The sequence below is a fragment of the Vitis riparia genome, chromosome 19 (assembly GCF_004353265.1).
Source record: "Vitis riparia cultivar Riparia Gloire de Montpellier isolate 1030 chromosome 19, EGFV_Vit.rip_1.0, whole genome shotgun sequence".
NCBI classification, from domain to species: domain Eukaryota; kingdom Viridiplantae; phylum Streptophyta; class Magnoliopsida; order Vitales; family Vitaceae; genus Vitis; species Vitis riparia.
The window spans coordinates 9,407,468-9,427,625 of record NC_048449.1 but is presented as its reverse complement, the minus strand read 5'-3'; the positions used below and the strand labels follow the sequence as shown (position 1 = coordinate 9,427,625).

Here is a 20,158-nt window from a genome sequence, read left to right as displayed (position 1 = left end):
ACATCTTGCTCAATGTGGGCGGTGTGAGAGACCTTGACTCGCCATATTCATTGTTTTTTATATTTTTTGCTTAAAATATCCTCTACTGTATTTGTCACCATTGTGTATAGACACAACTACAGAGAGATGGGTGGGTATGGTGCGGAAGGCAGTAAGCCAATGCAGCCACTGTTTGAGACAAAACAAGTAAAGGGTAGAGTTGCATCTAAGGTTTTAGCTTCCACAATCTTTTTGGGAATATGTTTGATTTTGGTGTATAGACTAAAGCATATACCAAGTGCAGAAGAACATGACAGATGGGCTTGGATTGGATTGTTCATGGTTGAGCTTTGGTTCGGATTTTATTGGATTTTGTTGGTAGCAAGGCAGGTTAAGACACCAAGCAACTGAGAACAGAGTTGTGCTGCTACTGCTCTATATTTTTATTGGATCATAAGGCTGAATTTATACACGATATTGTAACAGATATGACCTCAAAAAAACAGCAAATCAAGCTACTTGTTGAACAAACAACTACCTCCTACAAAATAGCATCAGAATCGGACTTAAAAACATAAAAATAGCATCAGCACTTTAGTAATCTCGCTGACTTCAATTGCATGTGGTTGATGATTGCAGCCTTTCTTTCAGCAGATACTAAGGCATAACTCTCAACACTGCTCATTGACTTAGGAGCTACAAACTCCAAGTCTTTCTCGTAGAAACTAAAATCTTATTCTAGGAAGAGCTTTAGTTAGAATAGGTCTCTCTCTCCCTCTCTCCCCCTCTCCCTCTCTCCCTCTCCCTCTCCCTCTTCCTCTCAAAGGCACACACACACGAACAAGTATGCAATTTTGGTTATGTGATGACCGCTTCTACGAATTTGCAGATGGGCTTGATCTATGGGTGTGCAGTGGAAGATATCATCACTGGCTTGGCAATCATATGTAGGGGTTGGAAACCAGTTTACTTTAGTCCCCATAAAAGTGCTTTCTTGGGTGTTGCTCCAACAACATTAGATCAAAGTCTTATTCAGGACAAGAGGTGGTCTGAAGGTCTGTTTCAGATATTGCTCTCCAAGTACTGCCCCTTATTATATGGTTATGGGAAGATAAAACTGGGTGCTCGGTTGGGTTACCGTGTCTATCTCGTATGGGCTCCTACCTTCTTGCCGATGCTCTATTATATGATCGTTCCTCCCCTGTTCTTGCTTCATGGCATTGCCTTATTCCCAGAGGTACCTCACCCTCTTTTCTCAAAGGGTTTAACAATTCTAGCTTGCAAACTATTTAGTTAATGGCTTTTATTTATGTCTCAGGTTTCAATCCCATGGTTCTTGCCATTTGCTTATGTTTTTGTAGCCAAGAATGCTTACAGCATACTTGAGACAGTGAGCTGTGGAGAAACATTCAAGACTTTGTGGAACTTCGAACGAATGTGGATGATGCGATCAGCAACTTCATACCTGTTTGCCTTCATAGACAACCTCACAATGCTATTTGGACTTTCTGAAACAACATTTGTCATTACAGCCAAGGTGGCCGATGAGGATGTGTTGAAGAGGTACCAACATGAAATCATTGAATTTGGAAGCTCATCTCTCATGTTTACTATCATATCAACATTAGCCCTGCTGAACCTTTTCAGTTCAGTTGGGGGAATCAAGAAAGTCATTTTCGATATCGAATTCAGGGTTGCTGCAGGCTTGATCCCACATGTTATTCTTTGTGGGGTAACAGTTATGCTCCATGTGACTGTGTACGAAGCCCTCTTTGTCCGCAACGATAAGGGCCGAATCCCATCCTCTGTTATGTTCAAGTCAATTATTGTAGCTTCGCTGGCATGTCTAATGCCCTATTTGCTTTACAATTAAGCACTCATCGGCATGTAAATTTCAAAGGTGTGATGTTTTATATTTTTTTATGGTATGCTCAAAACATTATGACCTTGGGAACACTACAAAGAGACTAGGTCCAATATCATAACCCGCCAACTATTTTTATAGTCAGCCGAAAAGGAAAAGATGATGATTTTCAGAGTTGAAAACTACAAAAAGGGTGGGATTCTGGTAAGTTTGTGCCTTTACACGTGGAGAGAAGGAGGAGAGAATCGTGTGGAGTTAGTATTTCTCCGATGCAGCACCTCCTCCTCCTAAACTCTTTTTGGAGGTTCTATATTCTTGTGCTATACACATATGCATGATGTTAAGTTGATCACACAAAGGGCTGAAGATCTTCTAAAATTGAGGGATTTCAAGACGGAATTGGTCTCCAATTTTCATTTCTCAAAACAATCAACCTGAGGGATTGTCTGCTTCTGTCTCTATGGATATTGTGTTTCCTCCTATATTTTAAGCTCTTGATAGTTTTGAGGCATAATACCTCCCCATGATCCCATCTCCACCCCCTCGTTCAGACCTTACTATGTGTGCCTCTGGGTTGTTTGTTTCTTAGGCTGTTTTCATTGATCACACAACAGTTATCTTCTTAAAATTTGAAGCAGCCCAGAAAATGTCGAGACCCTTATGCTATATATAGACAAGTGCCTTCACAATCTGTACTTCAAGTTTTGATAGAGAGAGGCTCCCAATTTATATAAACTTGGGTGCTTTAATATTCTATATACACAACTGTTCTCTCTGTAAGTAAGAGTGAGAGAGAGAGAGAGAGAGAGAGATGGGGAGTGAAGGTTATGCTCCACTATTTGAAACAAGGAGAGCTAAGGGAAGATTCCTATACAGGATGTTTTCAGCATCCATGTTTTTGGGGATATGCTTGATTTGGGCTTACAGGGTCATTCACATCCCAACGGAAGATGGCAGATGGGGTTGGATTGGATTGCTTTTGGCTGAGCTCTGGTTTGGCCTTTACTGGCTTCTCACTCAAGCTTCTCGCTGGAACCCCATCTATCGATCCACTTTCAAGGACAGGCTCTCACAAAGGTTCATCCCTCTCCCTGCACTCCCTCTTTCTCACACTCTGGTGCACCCCATCTGGACCAAACATTTCTTGTTCTGACCAACTTTTGTTAAGAGCTTATTGTGCTTATGAAAAATGCCAAATTCATCAATACAATTGTTAGACAAGTTATGGATTAGGTACACAATGATCTTCCTAATACTAATTAAGATGGGAATCCTAAAATGATATACATTTTTTCACGTCTGCAAATGTTTTCATCCCCAAGATTTATTGCTAAACTGCAGGTATGAAAAAGACCTCCCAGCTGTTGATATATTTGTGTGCACGGCAGACCCTGTGATAGAGCCACCAATAATGGTGATCAACACTGTTTTATCAGTCATGGCATACGATTATCCGCAGGAAAAACTTGGTGTATACCTATCTGATGATGCTGGTTCAGAGTTAACATTCTATGCTCTGTTAGAGGCTTCCCATTTCTCCAAGCACTGGATACCTTACTGCAAGAAGTTCAAAATCGAGCCAAGGTCGCCTGCAGTCTATTTTTCCTTGACATCCCACCTACATGATGCTGATCAGGCTAAAGAATTGGAGCTTATCCAGGTATGATTGAGCTGTTGGAGAGTCTTTTTGTCCACATTCTAGAATAAGAAGTGGGGTAATGTGCTGCCCATTTGTTAACATCTGCATGAACCTGGTCAATTGATATGTAATCAGGTTACTTTTGACTTCCTGCCTTCCATTAGTAGAGTGTGGGGTTTTACTCATCCTCTGAATAATCTTCTGAATTTGAGTGGGAGGACCACCCCACATGGTTGAAATCCAAGGCTTATCTTCTTTTAGATATTAGTTTCAGTGCTCATTTAGTCATCTTCCTTTTTTGAATGTGACATTCTTTGAAAGCTTATGCATTATTAAAAAAATAAGTCTTGGACTACTTATTCAAATTAATGTGCCATAGTACAACTTACTAAATGTGGTTGTAATGTGTTATTATGGCCTATATATGTGTGTATACAGTGACCTAGACTTGCATATTTTCATGCCCCACGTGATACATCAATGCTATTTGACTATAAACATGATAACCTGAATTAGTTGTGTCACATCCCCATTTGAATTGAGACTCTCCTAAACACGTGTTCTTATTCATGCTTACAGAAATTGTATGAAGAGATGAAGGACAGAATTGAAACTGCTACCAAGCTAGGTCGAATTCCTGAAGAAGTACTCATGCAGCAGAAAGGATTTTCTCAGTGGGATTCATTTTCTTCTCGGCATGACCATGATACCATCCTTCAAGTACTTCACCTAGACAGACTCTAATTAAGACTATATGTATATATATTTCTGGACTAGCTGAACTAAAGACTTTCCCCAAATATATCAGCTCCATGAATAAACAAGCATATTCAAGCATTCGACCTTGTTCTAAGGTGCTCTCTGTTTTTTGCCAGATACTAATTGATGGGAGAGACCCAAATGCCATGGATGTTGAAGGGAGCAAATTGCCAACTCTGGTATACTTGGCTCGTGAAAAGAGACCCAAACATCCCCACAACTTCAAGGCTGGAGCTATGAATGCATTGGTAACATTACAACCATATAATATGCATATGTACACGCATATATATAGAGGAAAAAGACTCAACAGTAATGTTAATTTCTAGTAATTTTTTCTTGTGAATTTAGTCCCAAATGTGACCAAACTTAAGTCTTCTTGTCCTGTTTATAAGTACTCTACTGCTAGTTTTTTGTGATTCCATTCCTGGATCAATGTTGCAGATAAGGGTGTCATCAAAAATTAGCAATGGAGCCATCATTCTCAACGTAGACTGCGATATGTACTCGAACAATTCACATTCCATCCGGGATGCTCTTTGCTTCTTCATGGATGAAGAGAAGGGTCAAGAGATTGCTTTTGTGCAATATCCACAGAACTTCGAAAACATCACTAAGAACGAATTATATAGTAGCTCATTAAGAGTTATTAGCGAGGTGAGTAGACACACATGGAAGTGAAAACTCTTTGGGACATGTTCTTATTTTCTTATCCTTATTTGGTTGGAATGGTTGATTATGAAGGTGGAATTTCATGGTTTGGATGGCTATGGAGGTCCTATGTATATTGGAACTGGCTGCTTTCATAGAAGGGATACTCTATGTGGGAGGAAGTTCAGCAAGGACTATAGGAATGAATGGAAGAGAGAAAGCATAAAGACAGAAGAAAGTGCACATGAGTTACAAGAAAGTCTAAAGAATCTAGCAAGCTGCAGATATGAAGGAGATACACAATGGGGAAATGAGGTCTAGTTCTCTCTATCTCTCCCTCATATCAAACCGCGCGAATCATTCTCATACTGAACGGTTTAAATTTCTGTTTCTGCAGATGGGGTTGAAGTATGGGTGCCCAGTTGAAGATGTGATAACAGGGCTGTCCATTCAATGCCTAGGATGGAAATCAGTGTATCTCAACCCTGCCCAGAAGGCTTTCCTTGGGGTTGCTCCCAAGACACTGGAGCAGACTCTTGTGCAGCACAAGAGATGGTCTGAAGGTGATCTACAGATTCTGCTTTCCAAGTACAGTCCTGCATGGTATGGACTAGGAAGAATTAGCCCAGGCCTTATACTGGGTTATTGCACCTACTGCCTCTGGCCTCTCAACTCCTTGGCAACACTGTCCTATTGTATAGTCCCTTCCCTTTTTCTTCTCCATGGCATTCCCTTGTTTCCACAGGTAAATTCTCACCATTTTCTTCATATTTTCACCCCAATTTTGACACTTCTGGGCCCTCTGTGAAGCCAAATTGTGACAATCTGAATTGGGTTTTACGTGTTCAGGTCTCAAGCCCATGGTTCCTACCATTTGCATACGTGATATTGGCCAAGTACAGTGGCAGCTTGGCAGAGTTCCTCTGGTCTGGAGGCACACTCTTGGGGTGGTGGAATGACCAGAGAATCTGGCTCTTTAAGAGAACAACCTCTTACCTCTTCGCCTTCATGGACACCATTCTGAGGCTACTGGGATTCTCTGAAACATCGTTTATACTGACAGCCAAAGTTGCTGATGAAGATGTGTCCCAGCGATATGAGGGAGAGATGATGGAGTTTGGAGGGTCTTCCCCCATGTTCACCATCTTAGCAACACTAGCAATGTTCAATCTGTTTTGTATTGTTGGGGTGGTGAAGAAGGTGGGCTTGGATATGGAGGTCTACAAAACAATGGCTCTGCAGATTCTTCTAGCTGTGGTTCTGCTTCTCATCAACTGGCCTCTGTACCAAGGCCTCTTCCTGAGGAAGGATAATGGCAAGATGCCATGCTCACTCACTGTTAAATCAGTTCTTCTGGCCTTAGTTGCTTGTGCCTGTTCCACGTTCTTCCACTTTCTTTTATCATAAAGTTCAGTAGGTCTCTTTCTGGCTGTAGGATATAATGCAAGATCATGGAACAATGTATTTCAAGAAATTTATTTCATTTTCTCATGAATGTATACTTGTTTTGTACTTGTCCATTTAAATGAAGATTTTTATTTATTTATTTAATATTGTTTAAAATCTCTATAAAATATCTAAAAGAGTTTCATGAATTATTTCTTATTTTTCATAAAAAAAAGTATTTGATAAAAATCTTTATACTTTTTAAACTATGTTTGGTTCCGAAAAAATATATATATAACTAAAAAAATTTCAGGAAAACGATTTTGTTATTCTTGGTTTTATTATGGAAAATAAGAAACAAAGTTAAACATAATTGAAATTAGTAAAAATATAATTAAAATTAGTAAAAATAAACAAATATATTTTAAAATTATTTAATTTTTATAAAGAATGGTTACGTAAATTGAATGAGTTTGAAATAAAATATAAAAATAATTTATTGAATTTGGAATAAGTAATGAATATGATTCCAAGTTGGATTTATTGTGGCATGTTTGGATTATTCATTAAAAATGAGAGTATGAATCAAATTTATTATGTAATTAATTCGGAATAGCTATTGAACTCGAAATGGGCCACTAGGCCCATGAAAAAGCCCACGAGAATCCACCAATCTCTGTGGGCCATATCATGGTCTGAGGCCCACAAGAAAAGTCAGTCAGTTGGACTTATAAGTTGTAAAACCCTCCTTCCCCGACAGCAAAGCTAGACCTCGAGAGTCAAACAAAACGGACATTTCCTCCTCGGGAAAATCTTCGGAGGTAAAATAAAAATGAATTCAATTTCCTTCTGTTTCTATTTCCCATCTTCTTCTTTTCCACAATTCTTTGCTTCTTTCGATTTTATGCTCTGTTTGTTTCCAAGGAAAATACTTTTCTGGGGAAAATTTATTGTTCAAGGTTGAAACTTTAGGGAAATTTCGTTCCTTTTTATTTTGTATTTGGTTTTTTCAGTTTGATTGAGGGGAACGATTTCTGCATATTCCCAATTCCCCGTTTGTTTTGGGGAAAATAAACAAGGTGCTCCCTTTACACCTGAGTTTTAATATCTTGTCAGAAAGTTTTCTCTGTTTGTTTCCGATGAAAATAGGTCCTGCGGACATTTGTTTTGTTTAAGGGTGATTAGGGAAAATTTTATTCTCGTTTTTTGAGTTGGATTTGGGGGAAAATATAAAGGTGTTCATTTTCCGCAGAGACTTTGATTATATGACATTAATTAATGATCTTTTGTGGAATTATGGTTTATTTTATTTGATTTTACTAGGTTTTTTGTTGTATTGGATTCATGAAAAGTTCCAAATTGATTCCCATGTGCAGATGAAAATTTGGGCGCCTGAGTTCGGGTTCATTGTGATTTTGGTGCTTTTGTCTGTGCAAGCGGTATGTGGGATTAGGTTTGTGATTGATAGAGAAGAATGCTTCTCCCATAATGTTGAATATGAAGGGGATACAATTCACGCATCATTTGTGGTGATTAAGGTTGATGCTTCATGGCATTATAGTAAAGATGGTGTTGATCTTGTTGTAAGTCCTACTTTTCTTCATATGAGTTTTCGGATTCTGTTGAATTCTCCAATTTTAATTGTTTGATATTTTTTTCTCTGCTATGCTGGTAATGTTTTCTCTGTCAATTGGGTGGCATGATAACCGATTTTTGTGAGGTTTCTTGCTCTTAAAGAAATCATATTATAACTGTATTTGGAAATATAAATTTTTGTTGCTTATTGTGTTGCATTGCATCCGACTTTCATACTGTGGGTCCCAAATTAATCTACGATCAACTTAAGGAAAAATAAACTTCAGAAATTGTTTTAGGGCATTAGGTGCAAGCTTATCGGCTACTGATCAATTATGGAAGTAGTCACTAGCATCACAAGTTAAGCTTATATACTTTTGATTTTCTATTTTTAGCTCTTCACTTCTTCATACTCTTGTGGTGCCTTGAATTTATTTATTTTCAGTCTGCAAGCGACTGGATACAACCTGTCATTTGATCATTAAGCATTGGGATGTATCCTGTGCTATCTCAATTTTACTTTGTAAACATATGATCTTTTTGGAGCATAATGATCAAACTTGAACCCAAGGGAAGTTTATTATAGTGGTTTATAATGTTTATTGGGATTTGTATGGTTTCGGTAGTGGCATTTCCAGTATGACAATACATTAAGCAATAAGGTCAGCTATTCATACTTGCAGAAGTTCTAGAAAGCAAATAGATCTTAGGAAGAGGGCTTGTATTGTTTTTTCTTTTTTTTTTCTTTTTATATGTTTTCCAAGCATGTGGAACTAGGGACTGATGAAGTGGAAATGATGGAACTCCTGAAGTATTTCATTCTGTACATGAAATAGAGATCTAATTGCATAGGAGGGGTGACATGAGTTTTCCTTGAAAGGATTAACTATTGGAGATTAAATCATCCATTATAATAATGTACCCACAGTTTTTGAGGTCTTGTTGGAAAAAGTGCTAATTAAGTGGTGGTTTGCTTTGCAACACAAGCAAAGGTTTCCCCAGCACCTTGCTTGATAACTTTATTGAAGTAGAATAACTAAAGTTGTCCCAACTGTTTAGTTAGCATAACCGTAGAGTCACTTAAGAATATTCCTTTCAGTCTTTTATTTTCTTTTTTATTCAGATCTTTGTTATATACTCAAAGTTGTCACAACTGTCTAGTCAGTCAATGAACATCTTGTTGCCATAGGTGCTAAGGCTCAAGGCACCACCACTCCCTAGTTATAGCGCCTTGCTTGCCCAAATATGTGCCTTATTGAAAAGGTGTGCCTTGTCAGCTTTACCCTTCCTTTTTAAACACTTTTATTTTTTAAATTTCTAATTATATACTGAAATTTATATAATTTCATAACTTTTTTTATTGAATGCTTCTTTTAAATGTTTTGAATCTTAAATTTTTTATTGATCAGATTCAATTTTGAATCATATTTTACAAAATTGATGTGTATCCTAGGTTTCATTTCACTTCACTCAAGTATGCGCCTTATGTTGCGCCTTGCGGTTAAGCTGTAGGAGACTTTCGCGCCTTAGGTGTGCCCTACACCTTTTAAAACTATACTTTTTGCCAATCTCTAATTCGAGCTAGCAAGAAATAGGTTAAATTGTAGTATAGAGATTCAGGTTGATCCCATGGAAAAACAGGTATCGAGAGTCAAAGTATGGAGGGGTTGAGAAGAATGTGATCCAAGAGGAGAATTAGAATGTTTGGTCGGTACAAAAATAGAAGGAAAATGAACACTAGTGTAAAGAAAATAGAGATTCAGTTCTCAGAATTAAAAGATTCCATATTCAGGTTTAATCCAACAGACAAGTATCATGGTGATCATGGACTTTTTTAAAAGTAATTTTTTCATCAAGTGTGATGAGAAACTGTAACTCGAGCAATCATTCATATATGATTTTTCGGTAAAATCATATTACAAATCAATCAAAGTTGAGTTTCAATCTTCGAAATCAATAAGTTTGATTTCATCTCAAATCAACAAGTAATACCACTAATGACAACTCTAAATTGATATCAGTGAGTGAAACAAGTATTCCTTGAACCAACTAGTTAGTCATCATACCAATATATATAATTTCATTCAACTATAGTTACCATAATTGAGCTACCCTTGAGGCTTGGCTCAAGTGGTAAAGGGATGGGGGGGCTTTGTGGGAGGTTCCAAGTTCAAGTCCCAATGGGGACAAAAATTGACCTAAAAAAAAATAATAATTCCCATAATTGAGCCAAATCAAACCATGATCCTTGTGTACTATCTCAGTCTTTCTCCAGAAATACAGTGTCTACTCCAAAACTCATATTTGGTTTGATGGAAAAGGAAGGAGAATAAAAGAGAAAAGATGAAGAGTAGAAAACCTAGGGCTCGTTTAACAACATTTTCGAAAATAGATCTCAAAAAACAATTTTTGAGAATAGTTTGTAAAAACAATTTTCAATTATTTTCCCTTTTGTTTTCCTGTTTTTAGGTGACGATTGTATACCCCCTGTATGCTCTGGGTTGCCTTTGAAGCACCCTTTATCTAATATTATCCTTGTGTGTTTATCTATCAAAAAAAAAAAATTTCAAAAAAAAAATTGTTTAGAAACTGAAATATGAAAATTTGTTTTCTCAACTTATTCCCCATGGAAATACTTTATACTTATATACAATTCAAAAGTTCTCAAATTATTCTTCATAGTTTTAATCATTTTCAATTATTTTCAGAAGAAATTATGTTTAGAAACTCAAATATGAAAAACTCTTTTCTCAACTTATTCTCCATGGAAGTACTTTATACTTGTATACATTTCAAAAGTTCTCATATTATTCTCTATATTTTTAATTGTTACTCAAAACACTCAACAAAAAAAAACCATTGAAAACACCTCAAATGTGTTCTAGAAAACAACTTATTTTTAGAACAAATTTTCAAAAAACTTTTTTCGGTCAAAAGTTTGTCAAACATATTTTCAAAGTTAGAAAACTGTTTTTTGTTTTAAAGAACAAAAATATGTTTTTGAGAATAGTTGCCAAACAAGTCCTTAGAAACTAATCTATTAATGCTGAAATAAAAATGTAGAGATTAACTAGAGAATTCCCAAAAAAAAATTCAAATAAAAATTACAAATATTTATAGTCTTCCATGAATAGGGATACATAACTTAGGCTTATTGACTGCTTTGGAACCTTCACCAACTGGATTTCTTGGAGTTTGAGCCAAACATGCTTTCACATGCACATGCAAATTGTATCCTCACTTTGAAAACTCCCTGCAACTGTATCCCCCATGCACAAACAAGTCCTCAGAAACTAGTCTATAAATGCTGAAATAAAAATGTAGAGATTAACTAGAGAATTCCCAAAAAAAAATTTCAAATAAAAATTACAAATATTTATAGTCTTCCATGAATAGGGACACATGACTTAGGCTTATTGGCTGCTTTGGAACCTTCACCAACTGGATTTCTTGGAGTTTGAGCCAAACATGCTTTCACATGCACATGCAAATTGTATCCTCATTTTGAAAACTCCCTGCAACTGTATCCCCCATGCAGAGACACTGTTCACCTTGCAAAGTGCACTTTCGCCGTGCAAAATGAAGTTGGTCATACACTTTTTCATAACCTTTCAACTCCATTCACCTTTTGATCCCTTTATTCAACTTTCAGTGATTGTGGCCTCGCAAATAAGCTCCAAAAGTTCACTGAGCCCTCCATGGTTTCTTTATCCTTATTTACGCTAAATGAAGCTAAACCTACAAAGAAATTACTAAAAAAACAATATTGTAGAAAACTAAAACTTAGCAATGAACTTGATATAACAGCTATGATAATAACTCAATTGTGGACTTAAAAGCATGGTAAACCTTCTAAAAAATATGCATTTTTGAGCTGTTTTCATTAGCATTGCCCTTTGAGTTCTTTATTTGTTTCCTTATTCAGATTTTTGATAGATAATTATTTTCCTTCACTATGTAAATTATTCGTTGAAAAGCTTAGTAGAAAAGAAAATAAGTCTGCAAGGGGAAGGAAAAACATTCATTTAGCTTCTTTATTTTATTCATAATAGTTGAAAAGAGTAGTTTTCTGCATCTGTCCCATACACACAGTTTTCTTCTGATAACTAAACAAAAAGGGAATAGAGAGAGAAAGAGAGAGAGAGGTTTTCTAGATAGCATGTTAGCCTGTCCTCGTGTCTTTTTTCAATGCTTCTTTGTCTTCCCAGTAAAAGGTACCATTTATTTTGCAAATTTTTTGAATCATCAGGTGAAGGGACCTTCTGGTAATCAAATTCAAGATTACCGTGACAAGACAAGTGAGAAGTTTGAGTTCATGGCTCATGAAAAAGGACTTCATCAGTTCTGCTTTACTAACAAGTCTCCTTATCATGAAACCATAGACTTCGACGTATATACTGGTCATTTTGCATACTATGATCAGCATGCAAAAGATGGTGAGTGATGCTTTAGTGATCTTTATCTCGCTGTTCCTTGCTTAGCCCTTGAGAAATATTGGAGGTTGACTTCATATAACTGTTGTGCATATCTGCAGAGCATTTTAATCCTTTATTAGAACAGATATCAAAATTAGAGGAAGCACTTTACAACATTCAGTTTGAACAGCATTGGCTTGAGGCTCAGACTGAACGCCAGGCTAGAGGTACTACTAAGTCTGCTATAACTTTATATGCTTTAATATGATATTACTTTTAACTGAGGGAAGCATGGTCCAGTTGTAATGCTCCCAATTCCAACAGTCCGCTTCCCTCCTTTCGTGGGTGATGCCTTTTCCCCTCAACAAACTTTTAGATGAGATCTTTTGAGGGCAATACAAACAGAAAAATATGTGCTAGTCTTTGTTATTTCAGATATGAAAATCTTTTGAACAAATCATTTGGAGTTGCAGTCTACACATGAGCTGACTGGTATCCTCCAGGGCCTAGGCAGGGTTTTTTTGCACAAACATGTCTCTTTTGTTATGAATCTATTTCCAAAATTGTCTTTTGAAAAATGCAAATTTTTAAAGTGTGCTCATACTAAAATTCTATTTTGAAAAGACAATTTTACCTGAAATAGGATCAAAATAAAAGATGGAAGATGGAGTATCAATTATCAAAAAATTGTTTTTTTCATGTAAATCATTTTTTGAAAAGACAATTTCTATATATAAAATCCTTTTTTTTTAAGACAATTTAAAAGGTTTTGAATATTTGCAAAATATTCTCTAAAGTGCTGTTTTAAAAAAATAATATTATTTAAATAAAAAATCCACCTAAGCAAAACTTTCAAAGGGACACTAGCTCAGCAAGTGCAAAGCTTTGTTTCAACACGGGAGAAACTGAGATTAAATTTACTGTAAATAAGCTGTGCTGAAATTTAACTTAAGTTAACAGCTTGAGAAAATCACTAAAGAAACCTAGTACAAGTTTTTTCTTAGTTTATTTTAGTCGCAGATACTGTTCATGAAATTTGTTTGTGCCATCAACCTAAAGAATTTGTCCAAACCAGACCATTTTGAAGGTTAATGACACTCTTCCAACTGTTTTGCAGTAAATGATGCAATGAGCCGGAGAGCAGTTTACAAAGCCTTCTATGAATCAGCAGCACTTATTGGGGCTAGTATCCTCCAAGTCTACCTTCTACGACGCCTGTTTGAACGGAAGCTTGGAACATCTAGAGTTTAGGTTCAGTGCTGCCATAGAATATTTATAGATTGTAGAATTTTGGTGCCCGAAAATGCAATTTTAGGCTCTTGCCTTGGATACTATTTGCCTATTTGATGGTTGAATGATAATGGTTTTTATAGTTGCTTGAGTAACTTTGCCCATGATTGTGGTTGCTGCGGCTTGGCTTCTCATATTGATAGCCCCCCATATTACACATCACACGTTATTGAAGTCATGGCAGTAAAATTTTGGCTTATATCTTTTCCATAACAAAATGTTAAAGTTGCAGAAGTCCTCTTGAGGGAAAAGGCAAAAACCATACAGTAGCCATCAAGGTGGTTACCTGCATGTTCTCACCATACAAGTCTGTTATGGCTGGAGATGGTACCTTGGTTCCCATTTTAAATTGTTCTCAGGAATTTTGGAAAAATGGGAAGAATTGCTATTTGTATCATGGCTAATTGCTGTCTGTATCATGGTTGTTGAGACCTCTGATATTCGATGCTGTTTAGCTCCAAGGATAGCCATGTCCAAATAGGTTAATGACTGGAAACTTTTCCTTGCGTCTCATTTCAATTGGTACATAAGGTCAGATATGTCCACAAGACAAAATAAACAAAGGAGTTTATGATCCAATCATAGAGGCATCCAAAGTGGCAGCCTGTATACCAGATAGAACTATATATTAGCTCCAAGGAACTCCTGCCAAAATGAGGTGAGGGCAACATAGTATTTAAGACTCCCGACCCAGCTGACCTTATGGTTAAAAAATGTGCCAGACAGATGCCCCCATATGGTGATCTCGACTCCAAGGTCTAATTGTGTTGAGGCTAATGACATTAGAAAGCATTTTTTTAGGACAGTGGGATGGCTGTTAAAGACTTGGGTCTTATAGAATACAACATTAGCTCAACTGGGTTTTGTCTGTTACTTAGCTCAATGGAGGCTGTGCAAGAGCAGTGGTAGGAGGATGGCTCTTGGCAGGCAATGTGGAGGGCTGCAAAGATGACAGAACACATGGGAAAGCCAAAAGCACTCCACTAATACAATAATGGGGAAAAAATTGTCACAAACAATCTCTCTACAGCTCATAGCAGGAGAGAAGAAAGAGACAGAAACAAATAGCTCAGCTTCTAATCACAGCCACCAAATCAGTACATATTTGATACAATATATCGTTTGTCTTCTTTCATCCATACTCTTACTCTTTCCCACAACACCACAGTTCTACAGCACACAACAAGAATTCCATAAGGACACTTCTCAAGCTCTACAATTCTGATCTTTAGGAAAATATGGTGGGGCCTGTTACATATAAACATCCTTTTGTATTGAAACTCTTGACAGGAGGCCAACTCGCCTTGTCAAGATTCTGCATGGGGGGCTTGCAAGCAACAAAACCATTTTTTCTGCAAATCAATGCATTTTAATGTTAGAAAACAAAAATATACATTGGCAAAGAAAAAAAAATAGCAGAAATGATTACCCACCCCTCAATTCTGCTACAATTTTTGTGCTCTGGTGACAGTAATTTACCATTATTGATGAATAATAGCATAAGAACTTCACATTTTCCACATCCATACCAATGCATAAAACAGCCATATAAATTGCACCTGGCAGGTGATTTCAATTGGTGCATATTTATTTTGATGGTCAATGAAGTGTGGCCTCTAAGGTCAGATACGTTCACAAGACAAAATAGACCAAGGAGTTTATGATCCAATCATAGAGGCATCCAAAGTGGCAACCTGTATATTAGATAGAACAGCCAAATCTTCCATATTTCATTTCTTTTAGAATTTTCCTCTCCAAGTTACAGAACCTAACTACTGAAACAGACGTAGTGATTTAGGATGAGTTGGTTTATTTTCCATTTAAGGATTATCCCTGAACTGATAGTCCAGGCAGAATTAGATGATGAAGTTAAATTGTTTTCATACTACTATTTTCACAACAATAAGCACCAAATTTAAGCAACTAATCAAAGAACTTACAGTTTGAGGCTTGCTAGGCTCCACTCCCTGCTTAACATTATTTTCCGCATTTGCTGGTGACTCAGGTTGGCCACCAGTTCTTTTCTCATCCCTAGCCTTATTAAAGATCACAGTAAAACCTTCAGCAGAAGCAGGGTCATTAACATCCCATTCACCAAATTTTGGCAGTGGTCTACCGTTGTCCTGTTGAAGAATTTAAAAACAAAAAATATAAAAAAAATCCCATAACGATTTTAAGAGCTATTTCAAGTTCAATTAATCGCAGAAATATTTGGATTCCCAAGGTTCCTGAAACTCAATTTCCAACTCAATGCTACTTTCACCATGAAAATTAGCAATAGATTAAAGAAATAACTCAACCTGACTTCACAAGAAGAAATAATTTAAATTCACGCCTAGTGGTCTTTTCTTTTATATATAGGTAAAAAAAGATGTATACATATGGCAAAAGCAATGAGTACACATGACATATACTATGGGTACAAAAAGGCAAAGCCACATAAGAGAGAACATAAAAACAACTCTCTCTTTCTCAATGAGATCCTAACCAATCAGCAAAATCGCTCCAAGTGATCTTATTGCTCAAATTTTTACATGATAAAACTGAGCATTTAGTGAGTAGCTGATAATCTGATAAAATGTTGTGCACATTCACAAAAGTGAAAACTCAATGACATAGAAGAATATGGGTTAAAAAAAGTCTCTCCTATATAAAAGGCAGCAATATGTGAACTCCAGGATAAATTTATAGTATTTCCAATCTATCCATGAAAGATAATGGAATGTTGAGATTGAATTATGCCTGTCTGAAACAGGCTCTAATGAAACAAGTCTATATGGAGCAGGCTATTACTGAAAAGGAGACTCATTGGACCACAGAAAAATAGATGGATACCATGAGGCAAATACCCAATAAACAAAAGACATAACAATCTGAAATCGGTAGCCTCAGATCAGTCACTTTGTCAGATTAATAGACAAAAATGATCAAGTCCAGAACCATCTTATCCATCAGCAATAAGGATCATAAAGGCAAAGATATAATCTACTAGATAATCAGAATCATTAATTCATGTTTTTGGTGGATATCATAAATATCATGTCTTTTTCCAAGGTTAAAATACCTTCAGGATATCCCAAAAGTTATCACTAAGCAATAGTGAAAGGGTAATCTCAGAGAACTTTAAAAAACAGAAAGTAAAATGAATTATGACTTATTTTTCTGATCCAGACAAAATCAGAAAAAAATTGTGCACACTTTAGGATGAAGCCTTAGTCATCAAATTCACCAAGCATATAGATTAGCACAATCTATTAGCAAAGAAGAAATGAATAATGATTATCATGTACCAATATCTTTGAATCCCCTTAAATGTTCATTAAAGGAAGCCTTAATGTTAAAATATTAAATATCGTCCAAAAGAGGTTGAGAAACTCCAAGTTCATTAAAATTATAATAAATGAAGCTCCAACCAAAACAAACCAAAAGCAATTAAGGAAGAAATGTTTTCTCCTAATTTTGTGACAGCACCCCTTTAACCTTACTTTTGTACAGAATTTTGGAGATCCTTTGTCCAATACAAATCCAAGTTTTTGCAATTCAAACTCCCAAGATTTTGAATAACCCTATGTCATAAAATAAAAAATAAAATAAAAAAAAAAAGTATTGAAACTCAAACCACCCCCAACCACCCAAAAAAACAAAATCAACAATATATAAGGGTGCCCATATATCTAAAAAACCTATGAGCTGAGCTTGTACTGATTACCCAACTTCCACTGCCTACTCAGACTTAGTGGTGGAGAGAATATGCCTAATAAAATCCGGATCAACATAGAACAATGACTGTGCGCACCATCCCAAGACAACACTATTCACATTGATCATAGTAGCAGCAAAGATCAGCACTCAATAATCATGGGATCATCAAGCAATTAAAGTTGCTAACCTAACAACAAAGATGAACAATGCTAATTCCACGGAACACAATTTTAAAAATCAAGCCTATTGAAAAATTCCCCAATATAAAGACCTGGAAATTTATCAAATTCAGGAGTACAACACAATCATGTAGACTAAACTCACAAAACCAGAACGTCTAACACATCAAAAATCACACACAGCTCAACCAATTCAAGAGACCGAAAACCTTAAATCTTTAGAACGAATACTTGGATTAAACTCGGAAAAACAACTGATTCAACAACAGATATGCAGAACCCAGCTCAAAATCAATCCCAATAACAAGCCCCATTCAAAAAATTTAATCCTTTCCTCCACAAATACGCGAAACTAATAAATAATCAAGCAAAGATCAAATCAAAGAAATAAAACAAGGGATTGATAGATCAAATTCAGTAAACGAAAAAGTTAGCAATTTAGGGTTGCAAAAAGGGAAAGAACATACCGTTGTCCGACATGAATTCTAGAGAGAGAATTTTCCGGGAAAAAGGAGAGAGGGAGAGAGAGATGACTCACGTCAATAAAGGAGAAGAGAGAATAACAAGTGAGAGAAGAGAGAGAACGCTCCTTCTCGCCGCCATGCAACTTGCACCGTCAGATTTCACTACTGTGTGGGGCCCACATAGATCCTCCAATCAGCGCTGCGAGTTCACGGTGGAGGTGGAAGTGGGGGAATATCTCCCATGTGAACGTAGATTTTGTGGGATGCCAACCGTTGAAACGACGTTACATCTGACGGTAACGGAAACGGAAACGGTGACACTATCCGTTGAGTGAGCCAACCCCGTTCACTTTCAATTGCCTTTATTTTTTCTTCTCCCTTTTTTCCTTGGAAATTTTGGCCTGATTGATATTTGTTTTCTAAAATAATTTTGAAAAACCATTCTCTAATATTTTATAAAACAAAAATATGAACGTGAAATGTTTTTAACATATTTTTAATATTTTTAAATATATTTTAAAATTAATTTTTATTTCTAATGCTTTATTTTACTTATTTTACATGTTTATATAATTATTTTTTAAAACAATCTTCAGAAAACAAGTGAAAATAACATAAAATATCTAAAAGACATTCCTAAAAACACCTTATTTTTTGTTTTTAAGAACAAAAAACTATTTTTGATTATCAAATGTATTTTTTTTTCATTTTTTTTAATCTATTCTCAAGAGCAAAAAACTATTCTTCAAAACATATGTCAAACAAGCCCTTTATGGTTTTAGAAAATCAAATAGCACTTTGAGGTGCTTTTACAAATAAAGTACATAAAAACCACTTTTTAAATGAAGTCACTTCCAAAAAATTTGATAGAATAAGAATTTTTTAATAAAAGATAAAAGAAAGAAAAAAAAGGAATTTAAGAAAAAATAAAATTATGTCTAGGTTTCAACTACAATGTTTATAATAATTATTTTTAAGATAATGGTCAAATATCTTAAAATATATTTGAAAGTTTAATACGATAGACGACGGTACAGATTTCTACTTATATTTAATTAAAACCTTACTAGATCTTTCTAACAAAGTTTATGCGAAAAAAGGGAAATACGATATTTTTAATAACTTGAATAGTTAGAATTATCTATAAAAAATTTTGTGAATAAATCTTCATAAGAAAAACCCTACATGAAAACAAAAGCAAAATAATGTAAGAACATTGATATTGTATATTCTCCCCTAAAGTAGATATGATTATGCTTTATTAATAATGATGTTATCAAAGAAATCTTTTATGTTCAATGATCTAAATGATAATGATCAATATTATTCGATGGCTATGGCGATTCTATTAAGTTAAAATTTGATACTTATTATAAGGAATATAGATATATCAATTGATTGATCATATAAATGTCGAAGAATAAAAATGTAATTCACATGGTAGATAAAAAATTCTAATTTGAATTATAGATATCTACTCATAAGTAACATCCTAAAATGATATGGTAGGTATTGGATAAAATATTTATTACTTAATTACTTATAATTTTTTATAAAATTATAGAGTGCAATTAATCTTTAGTGGAGTGAAGGTTAATTATAATTTTTGTAAATTTTTTCTATAAGACCCATTTTATTAATGTAAAGCCCTTAAAAACAACGACGTGGTACAACATTTTATTTCATTATATATTTTATCCTATTTATATTATTATGGTCTATTTAAGCATTCAAATATAATCACTTACATTGTATATGACTTAAATGTATTAAGAGTTACATAGAAGGTTCAAGTCATGGACTTTTTATAAGTTGATAAATTTATTCATAATTGGTTTATAGACTCAGACAATTCATTAAAAATCGTAGTCACTACCTCCTAATTGATAAAATGACTTGTCTTAGTTATTGAGATATATTTCGCATAATGAATATGGTAATGTGTATTTTATACATTGAATATGAACCTATGGAGAGTCATGACTCAATGACTATCTGATTGTTATGAGTACTCCAAACTACTATGTTGTATGAGTTCTCAACCCTAAAAGAATATAACTTTAACTTACGAATAAGATCTTAAAGTGATCACACATTTCCTATGATATTTTATGGGTTTGAAACACTATATTATCTCAAGTGAGATTTGACTAAGGTTTAAAATATTTGGATACGTCCACAATATATCATATTTTGTCATATTCTGACATAAAATTTGTGAAGATATATCTAAGGACTATTTTTTTTATTTATCA

The 20,158-nt window shown here is 35.2% G+C and overlaps 4 protein-coding genes across 6 annotated transcripts; 3 read left to right on the top strand and 1 right to left on the bottom strand.

The window, feature by feature from the left end:
* Positions 1 to 607: 607 nt before the first annotated feature.
* LOC117909659 (cellulose synthase-like protein E6) lies at positions 608 to 1,902 on the top strand. 2 transcript variants are annotated; one of them, XM_034823755.1, is made up of 3 exons: positions 608 to 742; positions 869 to 1,216; positions 1,298 to 1,902. In XM_034823755.1, the coding sequence occupies exons 2-3, from the start codon at positions 869 to 871 to the stop codon at positions 1,850 to 1,852; spliced, it is 903 nt and encodes a 300-aa protein (XP_034679646.1). In that variant the 5' UTR covers positions 608 to 742; the 3' UTR covers positions 1,853 to 1,902. The 2 variants fall into 2 exon arrangements, with proteins under 2 accessions (XP_034679646.1, XP_034679645.1); XM_034823754.1 differs by lacking the exon at positions 608 to 742 and having other exon boundaries at positions 779 to 1,216.
* Positions 1,903 to 1,995: 93 nt separating this feature from the next.
* LOC117909658 (cellulose synthase-like protein E1) lies at positions 1,996 to 6,438 on the top strand. The gene is made up of 8 exons (XM_034823753.1): positions 1,996 to 2,920; positions 3,185 to 3,503; positions 4,062 to 4,202; positions 4,358 to 4,489; positions 4,686 to 4,898; positions 4,986 to 5,207; positions 5,290 to 5,637; positions 5,742 to 6,438. Exons 1-8 carry the CDS (start codon positions 2,655 to 2,657, stop codon positions 6,297 to 6,299), a joined length of 2,199 nt encoding a protein of 732 aa, XP_034679644.1. The 5' UTR covers positions 1,996 to 2,654; the 3' UTR covers positions 6,300 to 6,438.
* Positions 6,439 to 7,021: 583 nt separating this feature from the next.
* Positions 7,022 to 13,729, top strand: LOC117909660 (transmembrane emp24 domain-containing protein p24beta2-like). 2 transcript variants are annotated; one of them, XM_034823757.1, is made up of 6 exons: positions 7,082 to 7,099; positions 7,292 to 7,357; positions 7,655 to 7,861; positions 12,103 to 12,289; positions 12,388 to 12,495; positions 13,386 to 13,729. In XM_034823757.1, the coding sequence occupies exons 3-6, from the start codon at positions 7,655 to 7,657 to the stop codon at positions 13,517 to 13,519; spliced, it is 636 nt and encodes a 211-aa protein (XP_034679648.1). In that variant the 5' UTR covers positions 7,082 to 7,099; positions 7,292 to 7,357; the 3' UTR covers positions 13,520 to 13,729. The 2 variants fall into 2 exon arrangements, with proteins under 2 accessions (XP_034679647.1, XP_034679648.1); XM_034823756.1 differs by lacking the exon at positions 7,292 to 7,357 and having other exon boundaries at positions 7,022 to 7,099.
* A 792-nt stretch (positions 13,730 to 14,521) lies between these two features.
* On the bottom strand, positions 14,522 to 18,008 carry LOC117909661 (protein NOI4). Its single transcript, XM_034823759.1, has 3 exons — positions 17,903 to 18,008; positions 15,499 to 15,670; positions 14,522 to 14,910 (listed from the first exon to the last, which is right to left on the bottom strand). The coding sequence occupies exons 1-3, from the start codon at positions 17,917 to 17,919 to the stop codon at positions 14,866 to 14,868; spliced, it is 234 nt and encodes a 77-aa protein (XP_034679650.1). The 5' UTR covers positions 17,920 to 18,008; the 3' UTR covers positions 14,522 to 14,865.
* Positions 18,009 to 20,158: the final 2,150 nt, after the last annotated feature.

Bases quoted from the DNA above. Each gene is read 5' to 3' on its own strand.
- LOC117909658 (XM_034823753.1), top strand. From the start codon at position 2,655: ATGGGGAGTGAAGGTTATGCTCCACTATTTGAAACAAGGAGAGCTAAG. The intron at 2,921-3,184 runs GTTCATCCCTCT...GCTAAACTGCAG, and splicing joins AAGGACAGGCTCTCACAAAG to GTATGAAAAAGACCTCCCAG. The intron at 5,638-5,741 runs GTAAATTCTCAC...TTACGTGTTCAG, and splicing joins GCATTCCCTTGTTTCCACAG to GTCTCAAGCCCATGGTTCCT.
- LOC117909660 (XM_034823756.1), top strand. From the start codon at position 7,655: ATGAAAATTTGGGCGCCTGAGTTCGGGTTCATTGTGATTTTGGTGCTT. The intron at 7,862-12,102 runs GTAAGTCCTACT...TTGAATCATCAG, and splicing joins AAGATGGTGTTGATCTTGTT to GTGAAGGGACCTTCTGGTAA. The intron at 12,290-12,387 runs GTGAGTGATGCT...GCATATCTGCAG, and splicing joins TGATCAGCATGCAAAAGATG to AGCATTTTAATCCTTTATTA.
- LOC117909659 (XM_034823754.1), top strand. From the start codon at position 845: ATGACCGCTTCTACGAATTTGCAGATGGGCTTGATCTATGGGTGTGCA. The intron at 1,217-1,297 runs GTACCTCACCCT...TTTATGTCTCAG, and splicing joins GCATTGCCTTATTCCCAGAG to GTTTCAATCCCATGGTTCTT.
- LOC117909661 (XM_034823759.1), bottom strand. The intron at 14,911-15,498 runs GTAAGTTCTTTG...ATTGATTTGCAG, and splicing joins AGCCTAGCAAGCCTCAAACT to AAAAAATGGTTTTGTTGCTT.